At 29.7% G+C, this 11,288-nt stretch overlaps 2 protein-coding genes across 2 annotated transcripts; both read right to left on the bottom strand.

Annotated features, from left to right (window-relative positions):
• Window positions 1–6,497: 6,497 nt before the first annotated feature.
• LOC127901168 (disease resistance protein RUN1-like) lies at window positions 6,498–7,442 on the bottom strand. The gene has a single exon (XM_052437741.1). It carries the CDS (start codon window positions 7,116–7,118, stop codon window positions 6,537–6,539), a length of 582 nt encoding a protein of 193 aa, XP_052293701.1. The 5' UTR covers window positions 7,119–7,442; the 3' UTR covers window positions 6,498–6,536.
• On the bottom strand, window positions 7,120–8,224 carry LOC127900738 (disease resistance protein RPV1-like). The gene is made up of 2 exons (XM_052435940.1): window positions 7,827–8,224; window positions 7,120–7,606 (listed from the first exon to the last, which is right to left on the bottom strand). The coding sequence occupies exons 1-2, from the start codon at window positions 8,222–8,224 to the stop codon at window positions 7,120–7,122; spliced, it is 885 nt and encodes a 294-aa protein (XP_052291900.1).
• Window positions 8,225–11,288: the final 3,064 nt, after the last annotated feature.

Raw genomic sequence — 11,288 nt, 5'->3', positions numbered from 1 at the left:
GATGTATGTTGAAATTAAAGTGTCTTTATAAATGTTCAGCCCTTGTCTCTATTTAATGGGTAAACTTATGTTACATTTGATGTAAGTAACAACAATGACGTGACCAATTGACTCACGTAAGAGCAGTACGTGGCGGTAAGGGACAATATTAAAAATATGTTCAAGCCAGTTGGAAACCAGTTGCAAAATGCGTGAACGGTAAAGTCAATGTCTCATTCCTTAGTGTAGCTGGTTAAAGATTAGGTGCATATCAATGAAAAATTCAAAAAGAAAAAGAAAATTTGAAATTCAAAAATTTTTGTGTGGCTTTCAAAAGTTTAGACTCCATAATCTCATGCTCCGTTTATTGAAGGAAGCAACATCTCCCGTCTGAAACATAATCAGCAAAATATTCATACAGTTTTATAATAATGGACAATTTATTGAACAAAGGCTGAAAAAAGAAAAAGAACAAATGGTTTTAGAGTTGTGTCTATTACTACTACATAGAAAAATGACGGGGGAGTTGCAGTTTGAGAGGTTAGGAAGTGTTTTGAAAATTTATAAATTGTTTCTTAATTTGATTTTTTTTTATAGTAATGAAATGTTTGTAATATCATTGATTGGTTTGTTGATTTGTATTCTCATTATTTTATCTTGCTTCAAATTCTTAAATAGGCCATATGCATCAAGTAGGGGTGGGCAATAGTCGGTTCAGTTCGGTTCAGGTCCCGAACCGAACCAAACCGAAATCAATCGGTTCCTAAGAGTATGAACCGAACTCGAACCGAATTTAAAAACCAAACCGAACCGAACCGAAATATTTCAGTTCGGTTCATTTTTCTAAAATCAGTTCAGTTCGGTTCGATTCTTAAATACCTAGGGTTAGGGATTTGAGAGAGAAATTTATTTTTGGTTTATATATATTCAATTAAATATATTATAATCAAATCAAACTGAACTGATCAGTTTTTCAGTTCGGTTCGATTTAAACCAGTCAGTTCGCCGGTTTTAGAACCATTCGATTTTTGCTCATAGAACCAAACCGTTTGCCCACCCCTAGCATCAAGTGTTCGATAAATCGTCTGAATGGCATTGACAAATCATTGTTGTCTAATATTGAAAAGGTTAATCGATTTATAAATTCATGCATCAATTTCAACTATTTGGATGTAATTTGATTATTAACATAGTCAATGTGATTTATTATCGATGAAGTGAAAATATTATGTAGTGGGACGAATGGTTGAGCAGGTGTTTTAGTTCAAAAGTCTCTAGACAGAATGTTCTATTTTATGGCATGAGCATGTAGTTAGGATTGTATATAATGGTTATTGTCATCATAAAGCATGAGTATGTTACAATTCGAGGATGAACGGGTATTTGTTTTTAATTTTTTCCTTATATTTAACATATTTGAACAATTGTCCCCAGGTTTTCTGTGAAAGACTGCTATAAATGAAAAACACACAAAAGAATCTATAGGGATGGAATTAAAAATTCATGTAGACAAATGAATTTGAAACACTTGAGAAGAAAGTAACATGCATGAACTAAAAACAGTGAACCGGGTAAAAGAAAGGCGTCTTACCCAACTACTAGTGCTTTTTGAATCTTGATAGAGACTTGTTTATTACAATGTTGTATACAGCTTTGAAAAGAAATGTAAATTTGATCTTTCTTGATCTTTTATCTGATTATCCTACTTGATATGCAATTTAATGGAACTTTTTTTTTATATAAATTGTAGATGTGTCAATGCAGCAGTTAGGAAGCTTGTGGGATGTAAATTGTAGGCTACTTTTTTTGCAATTAGAAAAAAATCTGAACTTTGCTAAGAATAGAAGCAAGCTGCGTGGGAAATGATGTTTTCACATTTATGTGTGTAAATCGCAGAACTTGTATTTGTATGCAAAATTTCTTTATGTATGTTTAACTTGATATGTATATAAATCATAGAACTTCTTATGTTATGTGTGTAAATTTAAGCACTATCTAGGTGACTTAGTAAGTGATGTAAAACTACTTTATATATGTTAAGTTGATTTGTTTTAACTATTTATTTATATTATGATAGTTTTTAGAGCCAATTTAATAGTTGATTTAATCCATATTTCCCAGTTTATACATCTGGAAATGCTGAAAAAATAATGACTTTAATATTTTTTATAATGATTTTAGTATATCCTGGGGCTTGTGGGCGTAAATCTTATTTTACCTTTCATTAGTATGATAAGTGTAAAATCGGGAATGCTTAAATATAAAAAGAAAATGCGTAACTTTGTAAATATTGAACTAACTTTCATGGCTACCAGAACTTCATTTGGCCCTGATAAACAACATTAATATATGAATTATTCAAAAACTTGAATGGTGAATCGAAATAAAGTAGCGAAAAAGATGGAATTGATGAGTTACTAGTATATGTGCAGCATAACATGAGTTTGATTCTGCATCATGAAAATAAAAAATGGACTCATGGGTCACGAAAAATGACAAAATAGTAGCGTACTCATGCAGCTGATTTATCTTTTCCCTCTATGATTGCATTACTGATAACTCCCTTAGCCGCCTTTTTTTAGAATCATTTTGGCAGGTTGCCCCTTTTTGGTTTATAATAATCATTTGACCACTTGTAGCTGTAACTCATTCCACGTTATATTTATTTCCATCCGTTGGATTTGAGAAATGACGAACCAACTATCCATATTGTCCGGCTGTTTCTTCCGGTAAACGTAACATAAGCGCTGTCCTATTTAGGTAGCGTTTACTTTTTGGATTGGATTGAGAATCCTGGAGAGTGAGAATTCTAGGATTGGGAGTGTGGAGTGGGAGTGGGGGTAAGTTGTTTACTTACACTGGAATGGAAGCATGGAATGGAGATCATAATCCAATTTATGTGTTTACTTTGTCTTGGATTAGAAGTAAATAGTTTTAAATTACAATTTTATCCTTATTTAAAGAATTATAATTTTTAATTACAAAATTAATAAAAAATATATTTAATGAATAATATTTATTTTATTATATTTGTAAATTTATTATAATTATTAATATTCTTCATTATGAACAATAAATTATTAATTGTAATTTTAATATAAAATGAAATGTTATTTTATTTTATTTAATATAATTATATTAAATTTATTATTATATAAAATAATAATATAATATTATTTAGTACAAAATTAATATTTTCTTAGAATAAAGTATTTATTATTATTATTAAATAAATATAGTACTATTATTTTTAAAATAAATATAATAATATTATATTTATTAATTCTCTATTAATATAATAATATTATTTTAAAATAATTTTAACTTAGAATCAATGTAAATTATTATTTAGTTAAATATAATATTATTATTTAAATAAATATAATATTATTTATTTTATTTTATTAATTATAAAACATAAAATAAAAAAAAATGGTAGAAATGGGAGAGGTGGGAGTGGATTCCCACTCCCACTCCCCACTCCAAAAATGGGTGGGACCCACGGAGTGGGACTCCCAATCCCTCCCCATTTTAAGTAAGTAAACGCTGGAGTGGGAGGAATCCACACTCCTCACTCCCACTCCAGCAAGTAAATACAACATTAATGTGTTGTTAACTCAACTCATGCTGTGTTTACTTGCTGGAGTGGGAGTTAGGAGTGTGGATTCTTCTCACTCCAGCATTTATTTTCTCAAAATGAGAAGGGATTGGGAATTTCACTCCGTGAATCCCACCCATTTTTAGAGTGGGGAGTGGGAGTGGGACTCCCATTGGAGGAGGTGGGAGTGAGAATCCACTCCCACCTCTCCCTTTTTTACCCTTTTATTTTTAAATTAATTTAATATTTTATAATTAATAAAATAAAATAAATAATATTATATTTATTTGAATAATATTATTATATTTATTTGAATAATATTATTATATTTATTTGAATAATATTATTATATTTAACTAAATAATAATTTGCATTGATTCTAAGTTAAAATTATTTTAAAATAATATTATTATATTAATAGAGAATTAATAAATATAATATTATTATATTTATTTTAAAAACAATAGTACTATATTTATTTAATATTAATAATAATAAATAGTTTATTCTAAGAAAATATTAATTTTGTACTAAATAATATTATATTATTATTTTATATAATAATAAATTTAATATAATTATATTAAATAAAATAAAATAAGGTTTCATTTTATATTAAAATTAATAATTTATTGTTCATAATTAAGAATATTAATAATTATAATAAATTTACAAATATAATAAAATAAATATTATTCATTAAATATATTTTTTATTAGTTTTGTAATTAAAAACAATAATTCTTTAAATAATGATAAAATTATAATTTGAAATTATTTACTCCAAATCCAAAATAAAGTAAACATATAAATTGGATTCTGATATCTATTCTATGCTTCAATTCCAGTATAAGTAAACAACCTACGCTCACTCTCACTTCACACTCCCAATTTTAGGATTCTCACTCCTCAAGATTTCCGATCCAATCCAAAAAATAAACGCTATCTCAAAGCAGTTGGACAGGAAAGCGTCGCAATTTGTATCCCTCTCGTAAACCTTAAAGTTCTTCCTGACGGTGGAATTAATGCTGATTTGACATGCACTTTTTTTTTAAGATTTCTTGTCAAGGTGAATTTATGAGAGCATACTCTCATTTTAAGATTTTGTCGTGATCGAATTTGCTCTGAGTCAAATTTATTTAAGTGATTTATAATTAATAAATTAAAAATAAAATAATTAAATTTTAATAATATATTATTAAAAGATAGGTGATACAAAATTTTAAAAAATTTAAGAGAACTCAATTTATGAGAAGAGGATCCTTATTTCTAAATTAAAAGGAACCCCTTCTTTTATCAAAGAATATTGTTAAACATTTAAAATTTTTATTTTAAATTTTCTTTTAAATGATGTAGCACTCATTAATTGGTTAGTGAAATATTATAATTAATTCACTTGGATCTCATAAAAAATTATCAACCATTTAATTAATAATATATTATTTTAGATAAAAAATTTGAGATATCTATTATTACTCTCTATCAAATTAAAAAAGAAAGGAATCCCTCCTTGGTACTGCCATAATAATTAAACAGCTCATACTACCATAATAATTAAACAGCTCATTCTGCTATATCAATTAAGAGCTCTTTATTGGAGTACAACGCTAAGATTCTTTACCACTGTAAATCTTGGATCATAATGCAAATGTTCAGAAAAATGTGGTGTAAAAGGTAAATGTTCAGAACAACTGGAACACTATTTAGAAAAATTATCAAACTATTTGGGTATTACTGTAAATAACTTCTGTTTATAGGCCAAAATGTAGTTATTAAAACATTTAGCCTTGGCTAATTTTTTAGTCAACAGAGATACTTTCTAATTTCTATAGAACAAAATAATAACTAATGTAATAAAGATTAAAGAAAAAAAAACATGAAGATGAAGAAAAACCAATTATTCATCACAAGATCTCTTTTATGGGCAACAATTTCACACATTCTGTGCAAAGCAGGAACAATATCCATAATTCATTTTTATCTTTCACATTAGATAGAAACAAATAGGAGAATTGATTATTGGCGCAGATAACTTATCCTCCTACGAAACTGAGCCTAGCTTGGAACTTGTTCCTTTTCTACTAACATATCATTATTTATCCATTTCGAGTAAAAACATAGCAAGTAAAGAAACTTGCACATTTGAGCACAGCTTCTTTATAAAATTGTTAATGGCGTTCTCACACTCTAAAATGTAGTAGAATCCGTGAATGTGGAGATAGAATAAAAAAGGAGAGATAAGAGGGAGAATTAATAATATTACTTTATTTTTATTTTCCGTTTTAAAATTGAATCTATATCAGTATTAATAGTAGCAACTATATAAATTCAAAGGCTAGGATTTTGTGTATAAAATTGTGTTTCTAAAAACGATGATATCTTAAGTTATACCAATAAAGATATTCATACCTGGCGAGTACCATCCCAAAATTGTTGAATATTGCTATGAGGCATTTCAATGACAACAAGTTTCTTCTGATTAATGTTTGAAGGCAATGATTTCAATGGATATCCATGCCAGTGAAGAAACCTCACTTCAGCAAACCCGGGGCTTTCTTGCAAATAAGACACCTTACATCTGTTATCTCCATTTATTGAGTTATAAAATTTCAAAAATCTCAATTTATGCATCTTTACGAAAGTATTGGGATTTAAACGGATCTCGTTCGCTTTAGACATATCCAAGCAAATGCCCTCAATACTTTTAGTCCCCTAATAATCAGTAAAACACCAAAAAGTTATAAAATCAAATTTATGTAAATCAAGTTGATAGCGATTTTTAGGCTGTCAAACACACATAAACATAAAGGTTGTGTATGTATATAATATATACTATACAACTTGACAAATAAGTTATTTATACAAACAATTATATAGTTGAATGGCAATTATAATTTATTGCTACAATAATTACTGTTTTTTTCAATCATCGACACTCTAATATTTGTATAAATCGAAGATTATTCCAAAATACCAATTCCTAACAAAATGCTTACCGTGATATTTGTAAGAATTTCGTACATATCCTCATGATGCCACAAACGACTCTGGTTTCCAGGATTAATTGATTCTTGTCGGACAATTTCCCTACCCAATTCTTGCAGCAAATCATGCATTGTTATTCTGTCGTATGGATTAACATCAATGAGAGACTTATCAGCAAGAACACTTATTCCTATTTCTAGGTGAAAGCCGCTTGCATCAAGGAATTTCATTACTGGATATACATCATCACTTTTAAAGAAACAAGCAACATCCAGGAAAATACCTTTCTCGTTAACGTCCAAATCATCGTAACTTAGTTTTAGCACATCATGGATTTTCGGATGGAGAATCTGTTTTAATTTGTTTATTGCACTTTCCCATACTTTTTTTTCCCATCCAAATAGAAAGCAACCCAAAACTTTAAGAGCTAAAGGAACACCTTGAGCATGTTGTATTACCTTGCTTGACAGTTCCTCATAACCTACATCAGGGTGGTTTTGTTTGAAGGCATGTCGACTGAAAAGCTCAAGTGCATGATCATATCTTAAACCCTTCATCTCATATATTTCTTGTGGTAATTAAGATTTGACTCCCAGGCATGAACCATTCAAGACTTCCAATAAAAGATTCTATTTGGTTAAAACAAGTCACATCATCAAAAACAACCAGAACCTTCCTGCGGCTGAGCCTTTTAAAGTGGAGGTCAATATCAGGAATCATACTTTCATCCCTAAATAAATTTGAAAGAAGTTTTTGTCGCAAGCAAGCTAGACCTCCTAGTCGTTGTGACTCTTCTCTAACATTTTCAAGGAAGCAAGACCCTTCAAAATCACTTGAGATTTTATCGAAAGTAGCTCTAGCAATTGTTGTCTTGCCTATACCACCAATGCCCCAAATCGCTAAGAGAGGTGCAGCACTTAACAGAGATTCAATTGCCACAACCCTTGATTCTACTCCAACCAACCGATCGTTATTATGCGGAAACAATTCAGCCAGTCTCTTCAAAATGTGATTAACAATTTCCTCTGTAAGTTCTGATTCAGGTCTAGCAAATCCATAAAACTGCAGTAAGTTCAAATATCTAGGCAGGATTTGCACCAAATATGACTGACTCGGTAGCTCTTACTTTGAAAGTGTTTAATATATTATATGATAGAACACCCGATGAAAATATATAATACCAACTAGCAGAGCATTTGTAAAGGAGGAATTGTGCAAGCAGAGCTGCTAGTAATTAATTAATCAGAAGAAACAGATTTAATTGCCTAATGTTATGAGAATGAAAGCCAGACAAACTGGCTGCTTCCTTCAAAGCATTCCTCCAACTCTGCAGCTTCTTTGAATTCTCTTTAAATCTTTCTTCAAGCTTCGAAAATGAATCCCCAAAAGTCCCTGTTTGGTTTCTCACGTCTGATGGATCAACGCGATAAAAAACTGGTATCACAATCTGTACATACTCTCTCTTGCATTCGAGGATCTTTAAAAGTTCATCGAGACACCATCTGGAAGAGGCATAGCCTTCAGAGAAAATGATAACCGAAATGGTTGATGCTTCAATTGCATTCACAAGAGACTGTGAAATTTTATCTCCTCTGTTTAGTTGGTCATCAATGAAAGTTTCGATGCTTTTTCGAGACAAAGCTGAATAAAGATAGTTGGTCATCACGGGTGTCCTCTCCTTTGAAACTCAGGAAAACGTAATACTTATTGTTGTTTCGAGGTTTCATCAAACTCAAACTGGTGGATGAATGAGAAGAAGAAGAAGAAAACATAACAGAAACAGTTCAAATGAATTGATTAAAATGATTTTGATCAGAAAAAAATATAGGATGCGCTAATAATAGAATGTGTCTGTGCTCTTGATATGTATGCTCTACTACTCCCTTGAATCTTCAGGGAACTTTCGCAGTAATTTCATTCAAATTATTATCTGCTTCCTTTCTAAAAGTTCTTTGAACACCGATCGTAAAAAGTCCAATGTGGCCAACTAGAAATGGTTCATGATGAGCATAATTCATATACATATGTTATCTTTTATTGTATATTTGTTAGTTTTTTTATTTTTTATTTTTAATTAATTGAATTGTTTTATTGAATAAGGAATTAATTTGAGATTATAGATAAAAAAAAGGCATAAAAGAGTTCAATTTCGGAAGCATTAAAGATTAATTGATTTTTGGGAGCAATTAGGCAAATATGCATGTGAAGCCAAAGAACCGAACTCAACAAATTCATTCATCATGCACATGTGGACAAAGGAGAGAAAGTGATTTTAGCTTTAAAAGTGGCCAGCACGTGAGAAGCAATTGCATGGCATTGTAATATATGGAAAGCAATTTAAAGGGACCCGCACTTGGCTTTCATAAGTGGAAAAAAGAATGAATCCTAATGCAAGTGATGAGCACGTGTGAGAGCAAAACAAATTAAAAGGCCTTTGGCTTTAAAATTGACAAGGTCCGTGGCCCATTTTAGCTAACTATAAAAGCTGACTTTGGCTTTTGAGACGATAGAGAGCAGCGGCAGAGAATACAGAGCAGCGGCAGCAGCATTAGTTCGGCTTTCCATGGCTGATTTTATTTATTTTGTTGCTCACAATTCAAGTATGTTTAGCTAATTTTCTTATACTGTGATTAATGATAAAATCCTATTTAATGAAATAATTATCTTTTTATTTAATTAATTCCCTACATGTGTGCTTTAATGTTTATGGTTTTTGTTTCACATAATTAATTGGATGTTATTAAAATTTTTCACCAATTTTGTCATTAATTATTGATTGTTAAGATTAATATTTGACTAAATCTATACTTGGATCTATAAAGTTTATACATAATTATCTTTGATTATGTGTCTTTCATTAAATTGTTTACACAAAGTGCTTAGGAAAATTTTGATTCTTTGTTATTTAATATGTTTACATGTGATTCTTAGATATCATACTATTAAGCATAAAAAGAACCCATATTAGATTTAATTACTTGGGCTTAATTGTTGTATCCATGAGATGACATAGATTGATTTCGAGTTGTCACTCTAAAATTGGGGATTAATTAATATTTAGATAATTACTAGTTGAATAATGGTGGATTCAGAAATCTTGATAAATTTTGTCTTACTGAATTCTACTTTACTTTAATTGTTTTCTTAGTTTAATTAGTTTAATTTTCTTAAAAACTCAATTTGCTCAACTAAGTTAGAATTAATATTAATTTTAGATTTAAATTAGACTTTTTAATTTATAACAATTTTTGTGGGTTTGACCTCGTTACCACTATTCTATTTCTAGATTGTGCACTTGTGAGTATATTAAAATTTTTCACAACAATTCACGAGTTTGAGACTCCACTGGTCCCCCCCCCCCCAAATTTTGATGTGTTTCCAAAATTCTTAATGGGTATGTATATTTTTCCGTTATTATTTTTATAATTTTTTAAATAATTTAAATATTTTATAATATATTGGTGATGGTTTTATTTGAGTTAGTCTTAATTTTTATTTTACTGAAATTATATGTAAGAATCTTTTATAAAATAGCTAAATGTGTAATGGGGTGTGAATTGAAAAATTGATTCTGACTTTGGCATTCACCATCCTCACTTCACTAAAGTCATTAGAGAATAAGACAAAAAAATATGAGACAAATTCTAAAGGGAACGAGAAAAGGAGAAGGCTTCCCCACCTACACTCCATGAAAAATTATAGAATACATCAGAAGTACCATGTGAGCTATACAACAAGCAGATAATATTATGACATGTGTATATTTATTTTGAAAAATTACTATGCAAGTGGTTATTAAATGCAATTAAATATGTCATTCATATATTAGTTAGTTGTATTATTTCCGACGTATTTTAGAATTTCTCCACTCCCACATATGCCTTCTTTTTATTAGCAATTACCAAATTACCCATATAGAATTTTTCGTTTCTTTCCTTTATAAACTCATGAAATAATTAAGCTTTATCTCTATTACTATCTCTCATCTTGTTTGCATCTCCGTTGACAAGCTAGAGTGCGATTCGATATCTTTCTACTGTTGAGTTATACAAAGTGCTATAAAAATTAAGAAAAAAAAAGAGAGAAATAGTCATCATTCATTGCAAAAATTTGAATCACTATGATATAAAAATAATGTCACATACATATTTTATGGATACTATATCACACTGCATCTCCATGAACTTCATCACAAACAAGCCGCAATCAGCTCCATTTGATTGTAATGGGACATTATCTAGATATGAAATTTTAAAACTAAAAAAATCCCAAAGTGGATCAAATTTTCTGAAATAATCATCAAGGAAAACTTCGTCGAGCCCCTGTAAATGTGATAATGATGATAATAGTCCGCAAACATTTGTAATTTTTGGCATAATACAAGTGAAATGCAAGCTTCACTTACAATAGACTGAGTGAGTAATTTTCCAATATAATTACTAGTTGGTTTGAGTTATGCTTTTTGACTGCAAACTTTGCGAAATCAGGTGATTTTGACAACCAATATATTGTGATAAAATAGTTGGATAAACAACTAAGAAGATTTATGGCAAATGTCTGTGCTGAAGATGTAAGCGAGCAACTAAAGCTGCTGGTGATTTAGGTAATTGTGTGGTTAATCATTGAGGCATTTATTTTAATTGTTTTGCTATTGGCTGGATAATGATGCTAATGATCTTATGTATCATTACACCTTCCCATGTGATAGAACTTTCTCCACATGAACT

The sequence above is a fragment of the Citrus sinensis genome, chromosome 3 (assembly GCF_022201045.2).
Source record: "Citrus sinensis cultivar Valencia sweet orange chromosome 3, DVS_A1.0, whole genome shotgun sequence".
NCBI lineage: Eukaryota > Viridiplantae > Streptophyta > Magnoliopsida > Sapindales > Rutaceae > Citrus > Citrus sinensis.
This window is presented reverse-complemented; position numbering and strand designations above follow the sequence as displayed.

Excerpts from the sequence above, each read along its gene's own strand:
- LOC127901168 (XM_052437741.1), bottom strand. The coding sequence starts at position 7,118 with ATGAAGGGTTTAAGATATGATCATGCACTTGAGCTTTTCAGTCGACAT.
- LOC127900738 (XM_052435940.1), bottom strand. The coding sequence starts at position 8,224 with ATGACCAACTATCTTTATTCAGCTTTGTCTCGAAAAAGCATCGAAACT. Across the intron at positions 7,607-7,826 it reads TTTCATTCTCATAACATTAG|ACCTGAATCAGAACTTACAG; the intron begins GCAATTAAATCT and ends TGGATTTGCTAG.